At 27.7% G+C, this 23,973-nt stretch overlaps 5 protein-coding genes and 1 long non-coding RNA gene across 11 annotated transcripts; 4 read left to right on the top strand and 2 right to left on the bottom strand.

Moving 5' to 3' along the window:
• The first annotated feature begins 426 nt into the window (after positions 1-426).
• On the top strand, positions 427-6,662 carry LOC107063647 (C2 domain-containing protein 5). Of its 2 annotated transcripts, XM_015315569.2 has the most exons (15): positions 427-647; positions 728-1,308; positions 1,401-1,541; positions 2,282-2,498; positions 2,595-2,720; positions 2,815-2,972; positions 3,062-3,214; positions 3,317-3,485; positions 3,570-4,362; positions 4,446-4,766; positions 4,853-5,051; positions 5,109-5,287; positions 5,412-5,537; positions 5,711-5,857; positions 5,993-6,662. In XM_015315569.2, the coding sequence occupies exons 2-15, from the start codon at positions 942-944 to the stop codon at positions 6,077-6,079; spliced, it is 3,183 nt and encodes a 1,060-aa protein (XP_015171055.2). In that variant the 5' UTR covers positions 427-647; positions 728-941; the 3' UTR covers positions 6,080-6,662. The 2 variants fall into 2 exon arrangements, with proteins under 2 accessions (XP_015171055.2, XP_089029188.1); XM_089173062.1 differs by having other exon boundaries at positions 427-1,308.
• A 2,978-nt stretch (positions 6,663-9,640) lies between these two features.
• On the top strand, positions 9,641-11,184 carry Prosalpha2 (proteasome alpha2 subunit). The gene is made up of 3 exons (XM_015315568.2): positions 9,641-10,023; positions 10,267-10,599; positions 10,761-11,184. The coding sequence occupies exons 1-3, from the start codon at positions 9,983-9,985 to the stop codon at positions 11,089-11,091; spliced, it is 705 nt and encodes a 234-aa protein (XP_015171054.1). The 5' UTR covers positions 9,641-9,982; the 3' UTR covers positions 11,092-11,184.
• A 441-nt stretch (positions 11,185-11,625) lies between these two features.
• Positions 11,626-15,126, top strand: Uba2 (Ubiquitin-like activating enzyme 2). Its single transcript, XM_015315557.2, has 8 exons — positions 11,626-11,794; positions 11,941-12,095; positions 12,167-12,454; positions 12,542-12,609; positions 12,676-12,891; positions 12,961-13,233; positions 13,347-13,936; positions 14,050-15,126. Exons 1-8 carry the CDS (start codon positions 11,651-11,653, stop codon positions 14,347-14,349), a joined length of 2,034 nt encoding a protein of 677 aa, XP_015171043.1. The 5' UTR covers positions 11,626-11,650; the 3' UTR covers positions 14,350-15,126.
• On the bottom strand, positions 15,004-18,546 carry LOC107063644 (carbohydrate sulfotransferase 11). 2 transcript variants are annotated; one of them, XM_015315566.2, is made up of 6 exons: positions 17,556-18,546; positions 17,279-17,454; positions 15,830-15,949; positions 15,624-15,767; positions 15,433-15,539; positions 15,004-15,348 (listed from the first exon to the last, which is right to left on the bottom strand). In XM_015315566.2, exons 1-6 carry the CDS (start codon positions 17,793-17,795, stop codon positions 15,143-15,145), a joined length of 993 nt encoding a protein of 330 aa, XP_015171052.2. In that variant the 5' UTR covers positions 17,796-18,546; the 3' UTR covers positions 15,004-15,142. The 2 variants fall into 2 exon arrangements, with proteins under 2 accessions (XP_015171052.2, XP_015171051.2); XM_015315565.2 differs by having other exon boundaries at positions 15,004-15,539; positions 17,556-18,541.
• LOC107063645 (uncharacterized) lies at positions 15,956-19,324 on the top strand. The gene is made up of 2 exons (XR_016176741.1): positions 15,956-16,697; positions 18,566-19,324. It is a non-coding gene; the product is annotated as an uncharacterized LOC107063645 (long non-coding RNA).
• On the bottom strand, positions 18,992-23,708 carry Ythdc1 (YTH domain containing 1). 4 transcript variants are annotated; one of them, XM_015315559.2, is made up of 6 exons: positions 22,340-23,708; positions 21,752-22,240; positions 21,406-21,622; positions 21,103-21,307; positions 20,752-21,028; positions 18,992-20,663 (listed from the first exon to the last, which is right to left on the bottom strand). In XM_015315559.2, the coding sequence occupies exons 2-6, from the start codon at positions 22,084-22,086 to the stop codon at positions 20,333-20,335; spliced, it is 1,365 nt and encodes a 454-aa protein (XP_015171045.1). In that variant the 5' UTR covers positions 22,087-22,240; positions 22,340-23,708; the 3' UTR covers positions 18,992-20,332. The 4 variants fall into 4 exon arrangements, with proteins under 4 accessions (XP_015171045.1, XP_015171044.1, XP_015171046.1 ...); XM_015315558.2 differs by having other exon boundaries at positions 22,951-23,708; XM_015315560.2 differs by having other exon boundaries at positions 23,300-23,708.
• Between the last annotated feature and the right edge of the window lie 265 nt (positions 23,709-23,973).

Raw genomic sequence — 23,973 nt, 5'->3', positions numbered from 1 at the left:
ACATAATATTTTTAATATTATTTTGAGGTTACTCACTTTTGATACTTTGAATAAAACCACTTTTCCTACATTCTCACTTGCCTTTCGGCCACTAAGTCAACCATAAACGGCACAACACTTTCCCATTTTTTAATAAAAATAATTCTAAAAAAATAAATTAATATTTTATATTTAATTTACGTGTAATAATAATAATAGTATCGGTACGCTCTGAATACTTGCGCAGCCAGTAGCAAAAAAGAGAACTATGATCTGGGTCAAGAAATGACTACCACAAAAAATATGAAAAATCCTATATCGTTCGGACTTCTGGTATCTATTCTCCGTGGTATAGTCAGTACCAACATGAGCAAATATAAAATATCGCAAGATCAAAATCGATTTGATTTTTCTTGAGACTATATTCACTTAATACTTTTGATTCTTACAGATTCTGATACTGAGAAGCAAGTATTTGGGTGGTCTTTATTGTAGATATTTACTTGTCTTTATCGCACTAATATCACATGATTATGAATCAATAATGAAGATACGCAAGTACAAAATCATGCTTGCATAATCAATCTATAGATCATCAATAAAAACTCCATTAATAATAATAATCCTTATTGGATAAGCATGAAACGTGTACTATTGAAGATTTTGAGGTTAATTAATGATTTTATTAGTAATGCATTAAATAGTGAGTAATATTATTAAATAATTAATTGTTTAACTGAATGATTAGATAAAGAAGATTCTGATTACGATAATAAATAAGTAGTAATAAGTTCTTTTAACTACAAATATCAGTAACGAAAGTACAAGTTAATCCATGACACAAACAACAAACTTGCCATGAAATAGCAAAATGTAAATACTTAGTCATAAATAGATGGATATTTGATATATTGAAACGGTACAATAATGTTTTATAATCGTTGCACTTATTAACCTACACGATGCCTGGAAAGATTAAAGTCAAGGTATTGGCGGGTCGTAACTTACCTGTAATGGATCGTTCAGGCGATACAACGGATGCATATGTTGAACTAAAATTTGGAAATGTAACATATAAGACAGATGTATGTAGAAAATCTTTAAACCCTCAATGGAATTCCGAATGGTATAAATTTGAAGTGGATGATGCTGAATTACAAGATGAACCTTTGCAAATTAGATTAATGGATCATGATACTTATTCTGCTAATGATGCAATTGGCAAAGTTTATATTAATTTAAATCCATTATTGTTACCGGGTATAACACCTTTAATTAAAAATGTTTGGACTTTGGAAGCATCTTTGAGCTCGAGTTCTGGCTCTCAAGGTAGTAATTGACAAAAAATGAATAAAAAAATTGGAATATTAAAATATTTCTTTTAATTTAGTTATTTGTATTTACATTCTGCATTATTATAGGCTCTGTTATGACGGGATGGTTACCAGTTTATGATACAATGCATGGTATTCGTGGTGAAGTAAACATTATTGTTAAAGTGGAATTATTCTTAGATTTTAATAAGTTTAGGCAGTCATCGTGCGGTGTACAATTTTTCTATTGTAAGCATTTCAATTATTCAAGTTACATTAACTGACAGTAAAGGAGGTTTAGGTTATTCTTAATAATGATTTTCATTTGTACATTAATATATTGCACTATGATTTGCTTTATTTGAGATAAAAATCAATCCTTCCCATTAAGCATTAAGAGAATAATTTAATAAATATCTTTTGAAGTACGTTGTACACCTCCTATAAATAATTTTTTATACGTGTACATTTACCTGCTTTTTTCTTTTATATTTATATATTTTTTACAAATAAATTTTTGTTTTATAGGGGGAATATTCTCAGCAATTCTCTTAATTGGATCAACAAATGATATCCATTATGATAGAACATCAGTGTTGGCAACCATTTTAGCAAAGAAACAATATTGTTATATATAAATTATCTTAAATCTCCAAGAAAAAACAGATATAGTTGATGATAAGTGTTGTTATCAATCAATTAAAATATTATAGGAGATATATCCTAGAACAGTGTGTGAATTTTATTTTATTTTGTTAATTAGAATAATACTATCGATTAGAAAATATCTTTTTGATAATATTAAATAAATATTTCTTGTTGTTTATTTAAGCAAATCATAGGAGCAATAATTATATAAATATATATAGTATTGTTTTTTTTTAAATTTATTATTAAAAGTTATATATAATATATTATTTAGTTATATTATATGAACAACAATTATTAAATATCTTGCAAATAGTAAAATAATTCTGAAATATTTTTAGCACCAAATATACCATATGGATATCATGCGCAAGTGATACATGGTTTTGTTGAAGAATTAATAGTGAGCGATGATCCAGAATACAAATGGATAGATAAGATAAGAACACCTCGAGCATCAAATGAAGCACGTCAAACATTGTTTTTTAAATTAAGTGGAGAAGTACAAAGAAAAATAGGTTTAAAAGCATTAGATTTGGGTGGAAATGCAGTTATTGGGTAAATATACACATAACATATAAATTATCTGCAAATCGTAAAGAAGAAATAATGAAAAACTATTTTAATTCTTAATTGATTCTTATTTATAATTAGATATTTGCAGAATTTTGACCTAGAAGGAGAATCGGGCATTGTTGCACGAGGTATAGGAACTGCGGTAACTCTTGTAAAAGTACACGATGTTTTTAACTCGCCATCGGATAATGCACCACTCGAAGAGTATATACATTTTTATTTGTCGATTTAAATTACGATAAGTTTAAATATAAATGATTTCGAAAAATATAAATTTATAATATTCATATTTTTGTAGACATCAAGAGGAAGCATCATTTAGTCCAAGTTATCCACTTCCTTCTGTTCCTTCATCAACGACTGCAAAAACTTTACATTCACCTGCAACAAAAACACATAATATCATTCCTTTGCATAGAAGATCCAGCGATTCTGATTTAAGTATTACACCAAAAGGTAATACAGAAAAGTAATATAGTATAAATAGAAAAAAATATATGAAGTACTAAAGTATGTTTAAAGATCATTTTAATCATATATTTCAGGTAATTCTTTGGCTGGAAGCGATAGATCAATGGGAGGCTTTATGAAACAATCGGCAGCCGTAGTAAGAACTATGAATCAAGATGCATTAGAAATGTTGGAATATCCATTTATTACAATGCAGCAATATCCTCCTGGTTTTGTTGTACATATAGGTAAGCTTTGTCCTTCATTTTCATAAAAATTAAACAAAAAGTATATTTGTATAATATCATTAATATGTTAAATTATACATTATATACATCATATTGAGGTAGGTGGTCTGGTAAGCTCAAGATCGGTTAAATTATTGGAAAGAATAAGTAATTTAGAAGAACCGGAAGGTCGTGATGCATGGTGGACAGAAATTAGAATGGAAGTTAGATCGCATGCAAGAGCATTAGCTTGTAATGTCGTTATAGGGTACAAAGAAGAAACTAGTATATGGTAAATTATTTAAATAAGTATATATTCATATAAATAAGCTCAAATAATAGACAATATGATTAACATAAATTAATATATTTTTAGTGATGACGTTTGTGTTTTAAATGCAAGTGGTACAGCTGCCGTTATAAATCTTCATAATTCAAATTCAGATCAGGATAATGTTTTTGTAACTCGATTGCAACAAGGATTAATGGCAGCATCTATAGAATCAGAACGCGATAAGTCCAGCCAAAAATCATCTGTCAACAAAACAGAAAGAAGTGACGTTGATCCACCTAATCATACAAGTAATCCCAGTGGAAGAAATAAATGTGCATCTGAAAGTAATGATCACGAATCATATACCCAATCTCACGGGTGCAGTCTTTGTCACTTGCCATATAGTGGAAATAATATACAATTTAAAGTAAATATGTCTAAATGTGCCATATGTAAAAGAGCTAAAGTTCCAGATGTAATGTTTACTACTATAGAACTTCTTGAAAATATACCTATGACTGGTAGAGGATGCTTCATTCAAGCAACAGTATGTAAAAATAAGAAAGATTTAAGAGGTGAATTAAATGCTAAAGAAATTTCCGATTGCTTACCTTTTTTGGAATATGAATTGTATTGTTTGTTATTGAATAAGTTAAAAATGAAAGGAATGAATGCTATCTTTGGTTTAAAATTACAAGTTTCCATCGGAGAGAGATTCATTATTGGAATGGCAGTTGGAACCGCTGTTTTTCTTACAGCATTACCTAATCCTTCTATTCCACAAATAGCTGCTCATAATTCTTGGCATAATGAAGAACAGTTGGTTGAAATTCAACAAATTCTTTCAAACACCGTTAAAAAGAATATCGAATTTTATCAATTGAAGCCAATAGGGGTATGTTCAAATGAATCCTTTTTTTCATTTAATTTTATATAATTTGTATATTTAAATAAATACCATGATTTCTTTTTTAATAGGACAATGAAACGGGACGTGCTGCAACTACATCTGATACAGACGACTCGGATGAAGATTTACCTGAAATTGATGTTGCATTAGGTTCTCGAGATGCTTGTATATTAGAAGTAGATGATCTGGAGGATATTGATAGAATATCATTATTAATAGATGATAAGCCACCCGATGATTTTCATGTTGTAAATACACAAACTATACCAGGATTAGAAGATCTAGAAATAGTTAGAAATTTACAAATGTTTACACAAGTATCCAGAGCTAAAATTCCAACAGGTCTATCAGCATCAATGCCTCCAAAATATTTCGCTAGACTATTGCAGGTATATTAAATGATTATTTTGAAATAGTATTTAAAAATATACATTTTTTCTTTTTGTTTGTAACTAATGTTTATAATATATTATAGACAATTTTCTTCAAATTAAGGAGAATGGTTCCTTGTGCACTTTGTGATATGCAATTTAAAGTTGCACTTCCTGAACAAGATGAAATACAACTTTCTGTTGTTGGTATGGCACTTGGATTAGGTGAACCTGTAAAATCAAATAAATATAAACGAAAAATGGTTATTCATCAACATAGTAAAGATGAAGCGAAAAAACCAGGTAAAGTTTTCATTTTCATATCGTTTGTACATATAATTGAAGAACTTCAATTTATAGAGGAACACGAAATGATATTTAATCTTGAGGAAGATCACGTAGAAACAACTGCTGTATCTGACAATATGCCAAATATTCGAACTACAAATCCATCTACGTTAACAGTTTTTCCTGGACGAAAGTCAAGACCACGTTCACCATTACGTTCAAAGATACATACTACACATAGACATAAACACGTGAGTTTTTACTGATATTTAACGAATACAAATCATTGTTAAGTTGTTATTAAAATTGAAGATAGAAATATATTTCTGTGAAATATATTTTATGTATTTTTTGTCTCTAATAATTTTCTTTTAGGTGCCTTTGAAGGAAAGATATGGTGTAGATATAACACCATTATCGTATTTACCAGGTGGAAGAATTGAAAGATATTTAGGAAATCTAAACTTTTTCTTTATTAGAGAAAGCACATCTGTAAGAGAGGTATATAATAAAAAGAATAAAGAAAATAATAAACAAACAATAATGTAAAGTTTACAAATTAAAAAGGAATTGTTAATAAAGTTGAATAAAGAAAATAATAAACAAACAATAATGTAAAGTTTGCAAATTAAAAAGGAATTGTGTATGTGTAAATATATATTGTTTTTTTACAGAATGGTGGATTAAGTGGATTTACGCATAGCTTTGTAATGGAAATATTAGCAATTGTACGTGCGCACATAACAGCATTAGGAGGAAATGCGATGGTTGCTTTTTTTATGACACAGTGCGTTCTTCTCCATAATGTTCATAAAAATCAGGTATTTATATATTATTGATATATTTAACATAAAATGATTCTTTTTCTCTATAAATTTCTATTAAAAATTATTAATAGAAATATAATAATCATTAATCATAATCAATAAAAGTTTATATGCTATATATATTTTTAGGGTCAATGTTTGATAAATGTTGGTGGAGATGTAGTTTTTGTATCTTATTTTGCCAATGAAAAACGAAGCGGATCATCCAATTACTGACATCAACCTCCACATTCTGCACCGCCATAGTTACAAAGTAAAAAGAATTTTTGATATTCTCTTGTTGTAGAGATATTTGTTACGTTTCTTAATTGTTTAGCTTATTTTTATTGCTGTAGCAAAATTGCTTTGCACATATATATTTAGCTTTTTATACTTAATACATACAAAGACAAAATATTTATAGTTTTTTAGGTATCCATTATTTTACTTTATATTATTATACTTAAATAGTATGCCCTTCAGAGAGCTGCATTGTTAAATAATGCTATTACATATCTCAAAATACTCTACAGTCGCTTAATGTAAATATAGTGTTAAGTCTATCGAAGTAGTGAATTTCTAAAGAGATAAATTGATGAAAAATAGTATTTATTGATAAAATACACAAATAATATTCAAATTATAAAATTCAATATAAAGAGTGCACATTTCTCTGTAATTTGACTGTAATATTGTATTTTGTATTTTTATGTATACATGTGTACATTGTCATTTTACGATAAGCATTTTTCTCATAATATCCTTTTGTAATTTTGAATAAGTCAACAATATTAGAAAATAATACGCTGGGTGCAATATGTGTCATGCATTTTATTTTTAATTTTAGTCAATTAGATAATACGAAAAAAAGAAAATGAAAAATTTAAATATATATGTAAAGAAAATATATAAAACAAAAAAGCAATTAAATTTTTTGTTGTTAAAGAACAGTAACTTTTATCCTTAATACTTTACCGACTGGGATTCAAATAATTGGATTTTTACAAAAACGCTTACCGACTGAGATCCAAACGATAGGATATTTTTTATTGCTTATCGACCGAAATCCAAATATTTGGATTTTTTGAAACTAGTGCTTACCAATTGAATAAATGTATTTTTTGAGGCAGGTGTCATTGATTGTATTATGAGATCTTCATATAATTAAAAAATTTGTAAATAACCATCTTCTAAAATGGATCAAAGAGATGAAAATGAGGGATTTTGTTTGGACTGTTTGTCAGATTGCTCGGTTATTTCTTCAGAGACTGATAGCAGTGATAGTAATGAAGACAGTGACAGTAATGAAGACAGTGATATAATCCCAAATCAGTTCTGTCAAGCAATACTAACATCACAAGATGATGATTCAGAGAACGATGATACTAATGATGCAAAAGATGAAAGTGAAAAATGGTCAATGCACGACAAAAAAATTATCGTAGAGCCTTTCAAGAGTATCTGTGGCATGAAAATAATGCCAAAATCTACAGAAAACATAAAAGACATTGTAGATTTATTTATCGGGGATGATTTCTTTGAACATATGTTGAAGGAATCAAATAGATACCATTATGAAATAGTAACTAAATACAAAAAGGCATCAAAGACGAAGATATGGAAGGACATTACACTTCCAGAGATAAAGAAATTTGTAGGTCTAATCGTTTTGATGGGACAAGTAAAAAAGGATACCATTTATGATTATTGGTCTACTGATAGCAGTATTGAGACTCCATTTTTTTCTAAAATAATGAGTAGAAATAGATTTCAGCAGATAATGCAAAGCTGGCACTTTTGCAACAATGAAGACATTTCCCCAAACTGTACAAACAAACTTGTCAAAGTTCAGCCAATTATCGACCATCTAAAAAAGAGATTTAATGACGTTTACCAGCCTTGTCAACAACTATTACTGTATGAAAGTATTATTCCTTGTCGGGGCCAACTTTCACTTAAAACGTACAACCCTAGAAAACTAACTAAACATGGTATACTGGTAAGAGAACTTTGTGAAGCTTACACTGGATATATCTGTAATTTTGAAATGTATTCAGACCAAACAAAAAAGATAGAAAAAGACACCATCTTAACAATTATCAAGCCTTACAAGAATTTATGGCATCACGTTTATCATGAAAACTATTATGATAGCATAAATACGGCAGAAATTCTTCTAAAAGATAAAGTGCGAATATGTGGAATTATTAAAAGAAATAGAGATCTTCCCAAATGCCTCAAGAAAGTACAAGTTTCACCCGGTGAAAGCATATTTCGTAGAAAAAACAATGTTCTATTACAAATATGGAATAATGGAAGACAACAAGTAAATATGATTTCAACCATACATTCAGCACAACTAATACAATCTAGCATTACAGGTAGAAAATTAGCAATAACGGTTAAAAAACCTAAATCTGTAATAGACTATAACAAATATATGAAAGTGGTGGATCGTGCAAATAATTATTTGTCTTATTATTCCATTTTGAGAAATACAAAAAAGTGGACAAACCGAGTTGTAATGTTTCTGATCAATTGCGCACTGTTTAACGCGTATAAAGTATATACTACATTGATGAGCACAAAGATATTGTATAAAAAATTCTTGCACAAAGTATCACTATTATGGATAGCAGATTTACCATCAATAAATTTCGAAACCAGCGAGGCTGAGAGTTTATCAAACATTTCTGAACCTACAATAAGAACACCCAGATTTGATAGTCAGGAGAGATTTTCAAATATAAAAAATCACAAACTTGGAAAAATAGTATCTCGAACTGGAAGTAAGAATCCTCAAAGACATTGCAAAGTATGTGTATCCAATGGAAAAAGAAGTAGAACTTGTTTTGTCTGTACATTTTGTAATGTTCCATTACACAAGGGTGATTGTTACTTACGCTACCACACTGCAGAAAAATATTAAAAGAATTTATTAGTTTGTTATATTTAAGAGTTTAAGTATTAATAATTTTAACTTTATAAATAAATGTGTATTTTTTTAATTTGTAGTGATTTATAATTAAGCAAATACATTCTTGCACGACAACTCAACAGATTCTGTAGGCAAAGTGTAAAATAAAGTGACAATCATTAAAATATTTTTTAGCTGAAGAATGTGAATTTTCTAGTAAATTAAAATGATGTAAATAAGAAAGAATTTTTTAATCTAATTCCAATTATTATTATATAAATTAAAATTACAGTATATAATATTATAAATTGCAGTAAATTACATTAGAAATTGTTATTTTAGAATATGTTTATTAAATGGTATTAATTAGGTAATAAAACATGACTGATATAATAATACATAATAAACCATATTTAATTAAACATTTATTGTATCTATTATGTCCCTTAATGTTTATGCATACCAAAAAATATTTGAAGAAGAGATTATTTGAATTTTGCCGCCATTTTCAATATCAGAAGTGATAGCATGAAATTGTGCTTTTTGACGAATAAAATCATATGGTAATCTCCGTGGGTAATGCAGTACCTATGGAGGGTAGAGGCAAGGAGGTATCATCTCATATGGGAAAAAATTTAAAAAAGTGTCCAGCGTATGCTATAAATAACAGTTCAAAAACCTTCCAGAATGGCGCTGGTGTAGACAAAAGGTATGGTATGAATATAACAATTGTAAACGAATTGAAGTATGCCGAGTTAAAAAATAGAATATTATTGGCGACTAAAGTAGTTAATTATTGAAAATTTCAACTACTTGCGTAGTACAAAATAATGTAGTAAACATAACCTTAAAGAATTATTATGAGAAAACGTGTAGCTAGTGTGATTTTATTTCGTGAACTGTGAATAGTACGTTTATTGATTTTTTATCATTTAATTTTATGAAAAAGTATGTGAATAACAAAACAGTTATGGGTAAAATTTGTGTTGTGAAATTTGTGTTCCTTGTTTATTTCTCAATCCTACTCTAATAATATTTAGCGCTTCTTTTAAAATTTACCCTGAAGCTAATGTGGCGCCACCCTAATTGAATGCATTTCGACGGACACTTTTCATATACACAGATGATACTACTTATTTCTACTCTCCATAGCAGTACCAAATATATTTGCCCAACTTCAAAGTAGTGAAAGCGTCTTGGTTATTGCAAGTAATTGTATTGCCATGGCTTCAGAACGTTATAGTTTCTCATTAACTACATTTAGGTAAGTATTTTATTATAATAATATTTAAAAAAACAATATATATTTAAGAAACACGTACATACATCATTTTTAAATTAAATTTTATAAAGTTAACCTATAATCAACTGTTCTTTATTTATAAAATACATTGTCATAGTGGTTTAATATAATTTAGTAGATTATCAATAGTATTTTTAATTGTATTATTAAAATCTGATGTCTATACTATTGTAAACTTATAAAATGAATTTTTGTTTAATACAGCCCTTCTGGGAAATTAGTTCAAATAGAATATGCCTTAGCCGCAGTAGCTGCAGGTGCTCCAAGCGTTGGTATTAAGGCATCAAATGGAGTTGTACTCGCTACTGAAAATAAACATAAATCGATACTTTACGATGAACACAGTGTCAATAAAGTTGAGATGATTACTGAACATATTGGTATGGTTTATAGTGGTATGGGACCTGACTACAGGTTACTTGTTAAACAAGCCCGTAAAATGGCCCAACAGTATCTTCTGGTATACCAGGAACCTATTCCTACTGCACAATTAGTCCAACGAGTAGCTATGCTTATGCAGGAATATACACAATCTGGGTATAAATTGATAATACTTTATAATACTAGGTCATTAAGTATAAAATTTCTGATTACTTCAATTATTTTTAGTTAGAAATCGGATATTTTATACTTAATGATCTAATAATAAATAAATTTTGATCATGCAAATACTATTTAATGATAATATTTTATTATAGCGGTGTCAGACCATTTGGAGTATCTTTATTAATTTGTGGTTGGGATAATGGCAAGCCTTATCTATTTCAATGTGATCCATCTGGTGCATATTTTGCATGGAAAGCAACTGCCATGGGAAAAAATTTTATCAATGGCAAAACATTCCTCGAAAAAAGATATAGCGAAGATTTAGAATTGGATGATGCAGTTCATACTGCCATTCTTACATTGAAAGAAGGATTTGAAGGTCAAATGACTGCAGATAATATTGAAGTTGGTATTTGCGACGCTAATGGGTTTAGAAGGTTGGATCCATCTAATGTTAAGGATTATCTTGCTAGCATCCCTTAATTTTAAATTAATTTCATTATTTTAATATGATTGCGGAATTTATATATATTATAAAAAAACTAAGTTCTTACAATAAAATGTACTTTCAAACTATGCCGATTAACAATTTAGTACTTTCCAATTATCTAATATTAATACGTTTAAAAATGTAAATAAATTTTGTTATTTAATTGTATTTAAAGAAAAAACTAATGAATTTCTTACAAATATACTGTTGAAAACAAAAAAGAATAGTATCGAAATTATTTGTTGTTATATTTTGTAAGTTAACAATGTGCGATGTCATTTAGAATTTCTATGTAATCTTAAAAAATTGCTAAGGGAACAGTCAAAGAGAATTAAAAGCTGATAACCAATAGTAACAATCTTATGAAGTTTGACGATTTTTCATGAAAATCAGGTTTATGCTATCTGGCAAGCTTTTGATTGGTTGGTGAGAAAGCAGCCGCCATGTTTAATGTTTAACTGCACATGCTTAGGCTTGTAATTATAGACAAATGTATATATATATATATATGTATCTGTGTAGTTAAACGTAAAATACTGTTTAGCGTGAAAAATGGCGGCAGAGATTAACGGTGTTTTTACCGAAAATTTAAAAAATGAAATACTTAAAAGTAAAGTTTTGGTTGTCGGTGCAGGAGGAATCGGTTGTGAGATCTTAAAAAATCTTGTAATGTCTGGATTCAGCGATATTGAAATCGTAAGTCTATCAATATTCATTGAAACTTAACCTCGCTTCTTGAATTGATATCTTATAAAGATTGTTTATTTTTCTTTTTAAATGTTTTTCCAAATTTTTTTCGATGCATATTAAACTATTTTCTACTATATTGAACTGTTTTACAGATTGATATGGATATTATCGAAGTAAGTAACTTAAACAGACAATTTTTATTTCAAAAGAAACATGTGGGAAGATCTAAAGCTGAAGTCGCTAAGGAAACTGCTTTAAGTTTTAATCCTAATGTTAAAATATTTCATTATCATGACAGTATTACGTCGTAAGTAAACATATTATTATACTATATACATAAATTAAATTTAAATAAATAATGTATATTTATTTACATAGGCCAGACTACGGATTATTATTCTTCAAAAAATTCTCATTAGTTATGAACGCTCTTGATAATAGAGCTGCAAGAAATCATGTTAACCGTATGTGTTTAGCAGTTAATGTACCATTAATTGAATCTGGAACGGCAGGTTATGAAGGACAAGTAGAATTGATTAAGAAAGATCTTAGTCAATGTTACGAATGTACTCCTAAAGCAGCGCAAAAAACATATCCAGGATGTACAATACGTAATACACCCAGTGAAACAATTCACTGTATCATATGGGCAAAGCATCTTTTTAAGTAGGTATCAATATTTGTTAAATATAAGCAAAATAATAAAGAGGAATAATATATATTTTATATTAATATAATAATACTTATTTATAGTCAGTTATTTGGCGAAGTAGATCCTGATCAAGATGTTTCACCCGATGTAGCAGATCCTGAAGCATTTGGTAAGTATTTCATATTTTAATAACTTTAATATTTTAATAATTGTATAAATTAATTTAATATTATAGATCTCTCTGCACAACCCAATTTAAAGCAATTATTTGAGACAAAAGATTTGTGTCGAAAATCAACAAGAGAATGGGCAAAGGGATGTAATTACGATCCTGAAAAATTGTTTACTAAATTTTTTAACGAAGACATTAAATATCTACTCAGTATGGACAATTTATGGAAAAAAAGAAGACCTCCAACACCTTTAGATTGGTCTAATTTACCTGATGGAGGTTAGTACGATGTATTAAATTAATTATTTATTTATTTCATGATTTGGAATATAATTTTTATTTCTTTAGTACCTGGATCTAGTAAAGAAGTATCGGAACCTGGATTGAAAGATCAACAACGTTGGAGTATTGCCAAATGTGGTAGTGTTTTTGCCCAATCTATAAGTAATTTAAGAAAAAAATTAAAAGCTGAATCAATGCTAGACAATCATCAATCTGATAAAGATTATCCTCTTATATGGGATAAAGATGATCAAGATGCTATGGATTTTGTTGCTTCGTGTGCTAATATTCGAGCATATATTTTTGGAATACCACAGAAGACAAGATTTGAAATGAAATGTAAGTTATAAGAAAATTAATTTGAAGTATTACGATATAATATCAAATGTGCTGTATAGCATGTAAAATAATACAATTTTGTAATTACTTATTATTTTTGTATTCATTTATAGCAATGGCTGGAAATATAATTCCAGCGATAGCAACTTCAAATGCAATCATTGCTGGGGTAGTTGTCCTACATGCATTTTTTATTCTTGAAGGCAGATTAAAAGAATGTAGATCGGTATACTTGCGTTTAAAAATGAATCATAAAAATCAGCTGTTAGTACCAGAAAAATATTTAAATCCGCCGAATCCTAAATGTTATGTGTGCGCACCAGTGCCGCATGTAATATTAATTACAGATACATTCAGAATGACTATTAAGCAACTTGAGGAATTAGTATTAAAAGACAGACTTTATATGGTTGGCCCAGATGTTATGATAGACGGTCAAGGTGTAATTGTTATTAGTAGCGAAGAAGGAGAAACTAAAGAGAACAATGATAAAACTCTTAAACAAATGGGACTAAAAGATGGTACAATTTTAAAAGTTGATGATTTTCTTCAAAATTATGTATTAAAAATCACTATAGTTCATAAAAAGAAATTAGGTCCGAAAAACAAACCTCCAGATTTTTTAATAGTAGCTAATGAAGAAGATCTTAAACCGAAGAAAGAAAAAAATAATACTGAAAAGCCATCAACTTCCAATATCAAAGTAAGATATGTTTATATAGTTTTTATTTTTCAAAATAATATATAATTATATGCGATTTTGATATTATTTAATATTATTATTTATATTCTAATAAATAAAAATATTATTTGTAGAAATCGTCCGTTTTGCCAATAGATGATGTTAATACTGGTGGAGAAGTAGATACACCTAAGAAACGTAAACCTGATTCAAATAATGATAACAACATATTACCCAAAAAACGAAAAGTCGATAATGAAGTTGATAATCAAAGTGGTGATGAAGGTAATGATGAAGGCGAGGATGAAGCTGATGATGAAGATGATTATGAAGATAATGATAATGAAGAGGATAGTGGTGAAGATATTTCTATCATAGAAGATAAAGTAGCTAAGACGACAACAGATGACGACTGTATGATTGTAAATGATTAAGTCATCAAGTAACAACTTAAAAACAATATAATTAAAAGTTACTATGAAAATATCTGTTACAAGATAAATGAACATAATCAGAATAATTGGTAATTATTCATTTTCTTTTTCGTATTTGAATTTAAATCAAAATGAAAGTTAAGTTTGATTAAATTTGTCCCAAATTCAAATACACAAAAAAGTGGTTATTAGAAGTCAATTGGTAAAATACATATGCATATATATCCAAAACAGTTTTGATATTCAAATAAACATTAAAATAAATAAATCAATAAAAAATGGTTTAATGTTCTATAATTTATAAGATTATGATTTAATCTATATTATTGATTTGTATTTATTTTTTTTATTTAAACTGGATATGAAACAGTTAACTAGTTAACTAATTTATTTAGTTAATATTGATAATATATAAAATGAAAAGAAAAAGAAATTTTCTTCCCTCCGGGCGAAAAGCGTCAACTTTTTTCCTGCTGTTCAAAACGAAGTTGCCACTTTCCGCCTACGTCGAGCAGAAAAAATGTATACTCACCATGGGCAGTAAATAAGAAAGCCTCAGAGCACATGTTTGTTGACTTCGGCTTCGCCTCGGCCAACAATTACATGTATTCTGAGACATTTCTTACTTTACCTCCCTAGGTGAGTAATATACTATTTCTTTTGTTCCTTATTTGTTTTTATTTTCGTATTTGTTTCGTAAAATAGAGTAGAAAGAATGATTGATGTATTCATAATTAAATAGAAACAATGTATACAAAATAAATAATTTTACACATATTTTGCGCAATTATTATTATATATGATTGTTAGTATTTTCTGATTTACATAGCAAGTACTTATTCAAATCATAATTATACATTTCAAAATCTATTTTATATCTTTCGTACAATTTAAAAATAGTGTTTTCTGTCAAGTTTTGGAAATATTTACAAGTCTGTTTGTAATCGGTGCATCCTCCCTTACTCTCTTCCAAATTTGGCAAATACATGTTGTTTTTATCTATTCCAAATTTAGATAGAATGTAATTAATTTGATCGTTAGTATAATGATCTAACTTTAAAATAAAATTATATTGTATATTACAAAGAGCGCAATGAGTGTAATATCGATCCCAATGTACATCGTCATGTTCAGGAGACTCCTGTAACAACCATTCTACAAATTCTTTAAATGTTGGTATTATTTTTAACCTGCGAAACACATTAATTAATTATTAATTAATAATGATATAATTTTAAGATTTTCGTTATAATAATAATTTTATGTAAACGTACCTTCTATCACGGGTAAATATTTGTTGAAAAAAATTACCAGTTGTTCTATTATAATGAAACAAATTTGGTCTTGTAAAGCGATATATTTTTTGAGTATAAATCCAAGCTTGAGCGGTATATTTTGTATTATCTTCTATACGATCTCTGTAAACATATTGTATTTTTACATGGACATTTTTCTAAATAAACATAAAAAAAGAAATTACCTGTATGAGGAAACAAGTCTTTCAAACGGATGTCTTACGACTAATAATTTAAAAATATTCGGATCGTTTATCGAACCTTCCAATTCGTTTGAACTTGGCGGTACTAATAAATGCATATTTCTAAAAATATCACATAAATTATGATAGTTTATTTATTAACAAAAGCATAATACATAGGTTTTTCAGGTCAAAATAACAATTGTTCATTTCAAATTAACAATTAAAAAAAAACAAATAAAATAATGAATGATAATTTAAAAAACTAATTCACATAATATGCTATGCTAATTTTTAAAATTTATGTTCAATCATATTTAAAACAGTATTTATGGAATTAAAAATTTAGAAAATAATAATCTTTAAAAATAAATAAATTTTATAAAAAAGTGCGTTTTGGATTTACGTCCACTACACCACTGTCAGTATTTTTGGAATTTAATAAAACAAAATTAGAAAAAGACATCTTCATAAAAAAATATATATTATTTACATACGTTGTCAACCAATGAGCTTGTACCAATGATAACTATTTATCATTGATATCATCGGTATTTATTATTGGTTACTAAATTCTCCATTGGTTAGATTTAAAGGGGGTGATTCAACCCTTAACAAAATGGACAATGTTAATAATGAATTAAACAGTGACTTGAGCAATACTTCCTTAACAAGATCCAATTATAGTAGAATTATGGAATCAAATAATGATTTTGATAGCAGTAGTGATGAAAATGTGGTAAATTTAGCTGTTGAACGAAGAAGAAATCGTATTTCAAGAGTAAACAACAAGATAAGCTTAGAAAAAAAGAAACTTTAATAAAACTATATGAAGAAGGTAAAATAATAGCCGAGGCAGCGCAAATATCAGGTATTAATAAAAATACAGCTTATAATATATTGAGACGTTACAAAAATGATGGTGGTGTTATTTTAAACAAAAAACGAGGTGGTAAAAGAATGTTCAAACTGACCAACGAAGTTTTAAACTATATTACATTAATAATAGAACGCAATCCAACAATTACATTAAAAAATATCAAAAGTGAACTTCTGCAAAAAAAAAACGTAAAACTTAGTACTACATCAATTTTTAACGCATTGAAAACTTTGAAGATAAGAAAAACAAAAACTAAAAAAAAACAAAAACTAAATTAGCTGTAAGAAATCTGTTAAGAGAATCTAAAAATGATTTGAATTTGGTTGATATTATAAAACAATCTTTAATCATGGTTACTTCTAGTGATTGTAATAATTATTATGTCGATATGACAATGAAATTACCAATTGCAGTTGCAGGACAACCATTGCATTGATTTTTAATCTTAGTTTACCAAATTATCATTCATTATTTTATTTCTGTTTTTTTAATTGTTATTTTGAAATAAAAAATTATTATTTTGATCTGAAAAAACCTATATAATGATTATAATTATTTAAAAATAAATAAACCTATGTTCCTGCATATTAGAGAATAATGCTGTAAAACTAGTAGACGCAATTTTCCTAATCCAACAGTATAATGATTTATGTTTAGAATTGTAAAAGAAATGTTCTCTTTTTAATGGAGTTTTTAAATTATATTTTATACAAATATTTGAAATTTCTTTAAGTAATAATCCATTTTCCTGTTTGAAAAAATATATAATGTTTTATATATATAATTTTATTTATATAAATGCACTTGTATGCATGCTTATAATTATATCCTATATTTAAATGCACTTACCTGCTGATATTTGAACTCAAGTTTATCATACTGTAATATTTTTATATTCGAATTAACAAATCTTTGATTGTGTGATAAAGTTGTTGAAGGTGGATCTGTATCCTCTGTTTTATTGTTTCTTTCAACAAAAATATTTTTTATTAAATGTAGTTTAGTTTTTAATTGTAAAAAAAGTAAACAAGTTGATAAATATAAAATCACGCAAAATATGCATATTATGAATTGTAACTTTCGTGACATTTTGACGGTGATGCTGCGATCTTCATTACTTATGACAATTTTCTACTCTCATGATTATATACATCCGTTTTGATCAAAGATACAGTAGGAGTGTTCCAATAGATAATATCCTTTATCTTTTCCTTTTAGTTGTCCACATCTTAGTCATTTATATTTAACTCTATTCTATTTAATCAATTTCGTATATTACGCAATAACGTTCAATAATAAAGTGTAATAAAAAATAATTATAATCACGAAGACAAAAATATTTTCAAAAAATCTTTGTATTTATAGATTAAGGTATAAGTCCGGTGTAACGTCCAAAATTTCGACGTTTTTTCATGAATTTTTTTATACATAAGAATAAAATGCGATTGTTTTGAAATTTAGATATGTTTTTATTACTGTCTTAAAGTTTACAGAAAAAAATTTTTTTGACTTCATTTTACATAAATTTATTTATGATTTTCTAAGTCAAAGTAGAGTCCTCGAAAAAAGTAGGTTGTCTGGGGGAAGCACACAGTCTTCCATAGTCATCTGAAACAAAAAATTAAAACGGATTATTATTCTGTAGGCTTGTCGCTAATGACTGAACCTCTAATATGCAAACATTTTTTAAAAATAACAAAATAAATTAATTTTTTTAAACAATTAAAAAAAAGCGATTTAAAAAATTTTTTTTTGCAAGTCCGCCATTTTGTTATTTTAAAAAAATGTTTGCATATTAGAAGTTCAGTCATTAGCGACAAGCTTACAGAATAATAATCCGTTTAAATTTTTGGTTTCAGATGACTACGGAAGGCTGTGTGCTTCCCCGAGACAACCTACTTTTTTTCGAGGACTCCATTTTGACTTAGAAAATCATAAACAAATTTATGTAAAATGAAGTCAAAAGAAAATTTTCTGTACACTTTAAGACAGTAATAAAAACATATCTAAATTTCAAAACAATCGCATTTTATTTTTATGTATAAAAAAATTCATGAAAAACGTCGAAATTTTGGGCGTCACACCGGGCTTATTATACCTTAATGTAAGCAAAGTATCAAAATATTTCAATATATGAATGATAGGAAAGTTCAAACAATCCCAAAAATTATGATTTATTTTCTTTGTATTTACTATGCAAAAGCATTGCGAAACACACAGAGATGTAAATCTACAGGTGCAAATATAGAACAAACTGTGAACATAACTTGTAATTAAATATACAATAATTAACACACACACACATATACATTTTATTTTAAATTCAATTCAGATTATTATAATATATAATATGTAATTACCAGTAAAACATATTTTTAACTTTTCAAGAAAACTATTATGACGATATATCGAATTAATGATTAAAAGAATATGTAATCTTTTGCGCGTTAATATTTTTTTTGTTTTTATTTAATGTATACATTCCTCCTATTGTATAATATATTTAAATTTTATTCCATTGCTCTGTTAATCTATCTTTTTATTTATGGCAGTGTTTTCTATTAAGCCAACATATCGACTTATTAAATTGACTCTATAAATGTTATATATAAATAAATGTTATATGTGTATATAATATATAATATATAACATTTATTTTATATATATATGTATATGTATGCTGTAAAAACATGTAGTATATCAAAGATTTTACATATAAAGATCTTACTTTGCTACAATAATCTAGAGCCTAGATGTAGGTGTGATTTGAATTCCATGTACAATAGAATTGAAAAAGTATAACTTAAAGTTAATAATAATATTTAATGTGTGGGTACCCTCAAGCATTTGGTAGTTTCCTTTCAAAAATTTTTCTTACATCTGATATTTATTTCTATAAAAATATTCATTGTCTTAAAACGATGCTCTAATTTAATATCAAATAATTGTAATGCTTTCAGAATTTCATATCCATTATATACATTTGTAGTAATATCGTAATGGGTTGCCTGGAGAGGCAACACTTTTATTTATATATATTTTTATATTTAAAAATATTTCGGACAACCTAATATATATATATGTATATATTTGTTTTTACGCAAACCATTTATTGATATTAATTATTATATAAAAGACCAAAAAGAAAAATAACATAGGAAAAAAAGAGGGTATTCACTTTAAAGAATAGTGATACTTATTGTACATATAATGATGTTTAGAGTAGAATTCCGACACCGCTTTGATAAATTAATCATATAATTAAAAATTATTTGTATATATTATTAACGTTAGTTTTGAAGTAACAACATAGATTATTAGATTTGTTGGACAAATGTCACGAAGTAAATGACATTCACTTATATATTTCTTTTTGCTTGTTATCACGAATAATAAAAATAAAATTTATTTTAAAATAAGGTCATTAGTATAAAAGTAATAAAGAATATTTATATATAATGTTTAAGTAATAGCAGACTTATGTATAAGTCTTTATATTTATGCAATAGTATTTTTTTTATGAAATCAATATAGTATTGCTCATTTATAGTAAGAATAATTAATGGTTGCATATAAATGAAAAAAATAATATATATATATGTACTTAATAAAATATTAAAAATGATTTATCTACGATCTCTGTATCTATGATGGTGATCACGAGATGACCGATGGTCACTATGTCGATTATGACGACTTGCTGTTCTCCATAGAAATTCATCAACACTTCTCTCATAACTGCGTTTTTCAAGAGCGGAAGCAGCTGCGGTATAATCTGGTGGTAATGGTAAGCCATCGTAATACCTTGGAGGTGGAGGTGGTGGAGGTAGAGAATCGTATGGATGTGGTGCTGCATAAGGCGGCAATGGAGGTAGTTGGTGTTGCATGGTACGCATATAATCTGCTACATAAGCTTCAGCAGCAGCTGCTACACCCAGACTGGTATTACCGTATCCTCTACAAAAATTTATCTTAGATATATCTTATTATCATTTAGATAATACATTTATATAATTATTTAATTATGATTATTTAATCATTATACTTCGTATATGGTGAATCTCCTCTATTAAACCAACTAGTGTACCGATGGTGATGATCCCTTGAACCTCTATGTTCTCCGCTGGATAAGTGTGACCCTCTAGCTAAAGAAGCTAGCCGTGATCTTGATGTAAGAAAAAGTCTACGTCCTCTGCCTCGTGAACGTAAAAATCTGCTGTTATTATTATTTATAGGTCTTGTATCTCTATAAGAGCGTGTAGATTTAATGATGTGTTTAGCTGCTTCTTTAGATTTTCTTAATATTGGAGTCATTTCTATGCCTGTAAAATATAATACTTTTATATATATATATATGTGATATTAAAAATAAGATTAAATATTAAAACTTATTTACCTTCGTCTTCAGGAAATAGTCTACATAATTCTTCTGCAACACGAGGCTCAATCTCTTGTCCGTCTCTACCAATTTTAACTTGCTTACCGTCATTCCAAGGATTATACAGATGCATTGTTGTTGTAAATGGTAATTCTTTTCTGCATACCCAATCTACTTTAAATACACCGCCCAATGCTTTTGCAGATAATCCTGGTGGTAAAACCTAAAAATAGAAAAAAATAAATTTCTATTAATATAAATGTAAACTTATAACAATTTATAATTTTGTTTACAAATATATATGTATAATTATTTAAATACCCATGAAATAGGTGTTCCATCTCTTCTAGATTCAGTACTAAGCCTAGCAAAACCAGCAAATTTTCCTGATTCTTTAACAGAAAAAATAAGCAATACATTTCTCGACTCTCTATACGCTTGATTTAAGTTAACTTCATTTTGAGGTAATGTGCTCCACACTCCTTTGGCTTTGGAAAGAGTCACATTCTCAGCATTGTTAGATTTGATGATGAAAAATCTAATAAACAAAAATTAATAATTCGTACGTAGAATTCTTCGTACATTAATATTAAATATTGAATGTCAACGTAATCTCAACTGATAATACAATTGTCCACATTAATATATGTATATAGAAATATCTAACCTTGCATCTCTAAATAAGTAATTCAATTTTGTTGCATAATCGTAACTTTTGGCCTTGGTTTCCTTGGATCTAGCACGTTTAGTTTCAGGACTGGATGATTTAGATTCTCTTGATCTAGCACGTTTTCCTTTGTTTTTGCGATTACGTTTGTTGTCTCCGCGCGAAGATTTAGTTGAAATGGAAGTTATACTCGGTTGACTAGAATCCGAGTTGGAGCTGCTTGACGATACCTCACTGCGAGTATCATAAGTTTCATCCGCTCCAATTTTTAATTCATCTACGATGTCATTTTCTTCGCAACTGAGATTTAAATTATCTGCGTCCATATTGTCCATTATTTAGTTTCTAAGATGGAATAACTTTTAATATGATAATATATAGTCTTTAAAATCAGTTCTTTATTGATTTCTTCATCCAGGTTCTATCTTTTTAGGCATACAGGATGTTAGCGAGTAAGACCGACGTTGTGAGGGCACCTTTAAATATTTTCTGAAAATCAAATATAAACAAATACTTACTAGCTTGATAGACAAAATACAATTGTACTTGTCCCACAAGAATAATATCACATTTGAAAGGATTTCGTACATCTTACGATAATTACACGGTAGAAAACAACTCAGTAATGTTTTTAGTATAAGAAGGAGATTCAGAAGATTGCACATAATATCCAATTTATTTTATTTTTAAAAGTTCACTTTGGTGTAAAAGATGTAGGTTTATTATTTTATTTTTTTTTTTGTTTTTTTTTTTATGTAATGTTTTTGATTACATTTAAGAAATCCGTTTGGCCAAAAACTTGCATTGGTTTATAACTCTTGATACTAAAACTGCTTCGTATACTTTAATTCGAACGTGTTTGTATCCAATTAACATCCTAACATTATCACAAATGTTCTCGTTCCAAGTATGCACTAACAAAATATACTTTCGCGCATAATTTTTTTTGAAATTTATAATAACAAAATAACGTATTTTATTAATTGATTTTATACGAAATTGCTATTATAAATTATCCGTGTATGCATATATACACATACATATCTATGTTATATATTAATGTGTATATATATATATATTGTGTGTATATAAAATATAAAAATAAAAAATCGTGTGTAATCAACTTGCTATCTTTTTGTTCAAACTCTTTGAAATATTTAGCCCTATAATTATAGGTATTATGTATTCCTTTTTGTTACCGAATAATATAAACAGTCCTTAACATTCTTGCATAATTCATAACACATAGATATACCCGTTTTATCAGAAAAGTTTCAATATATTATAGTCTTTGAAAGCGCAAACGCTATGCCTACGAAAGTTCATCGTTAAAACGGGGGTTGTCTTATGGGATATTTTTTTCTTTCTTTAGCTATGTCCTGGCACCCACTACGGATATTCAAAATGATTATATATCCTTATCATCAATTATTATTACGAAAGTTCATTTTCTTTCTTATCTTTGTTATCTTTTTTTTCGAAGATAAGTCCTTGATGTTTTTTTATACTTTTTTATTTTAACAAAACTTTCAGTGGGCTCGTACGTACACACTTACGTGACACTCGTATATATTTCTTCACTAACACAATTCGCACCTCACCAAAGAATGCTGTCATCCGATGTCAACAAGCGCATTCAACGGATTTCATTAATTCGAATTACACTAAATGCACACCATAACTCGACTCTTTCTTGTGATGCAATACACGATGATAAACAGTTAGTTATTACGTGCTCACCAAGCTACAAACCATAGCGTCCATTATGTGTGACGTGTTCTCAACTGTTCCCACGATCGATACTAGCGACCATAGTCCAGATTTACGGGACAATATTTTTATCTAGTGGTTAATATCTTTTTTCTCTCTCTATTTATTTATCTATCTTCTTTTATATCTAGATTTAATTTAGATTATTTTAAATTTATGTCGACTCGTGAAAACTCTTCTATAAAATATTTTTTTTAACATTACATTATACGTGTTCATCTTGTTATTATTAGTTAAATATTACACGTATTTCAAATTATGTAAGTGCATTTATCTTTTATGCGATAAAATGTAAGATAACCATTTATTTATACGATTATTACTCCATATCGCATAATTTTCCTTATTATTTATTTATTACATTTTTCTATAAAATAACAATAGTATTATGATTTTATTGAAATATATTTTTATAATTAAAATAGTAAAAAAAAGATATATATATAATAGAA

This window comes from Polistes dominula, unplaced genomic scaffold (assembly GCF_049000335.1).
Source record: "Polistes dominula isolate Pdom_NZ unplaced genomic scaffold, Pdom_raw_medaka contig_22, whole genome shotgun sequence".
Classification (NCBI taxonomy): Eukaryota; Metazoa; Arthropoda; class Insecta; order Hymenoptera; family Vespidae; genus Polistes; species Polistes dominula.
This window is presented reverse-complemented; position numbering and strand designations above follow the sequence as displayed.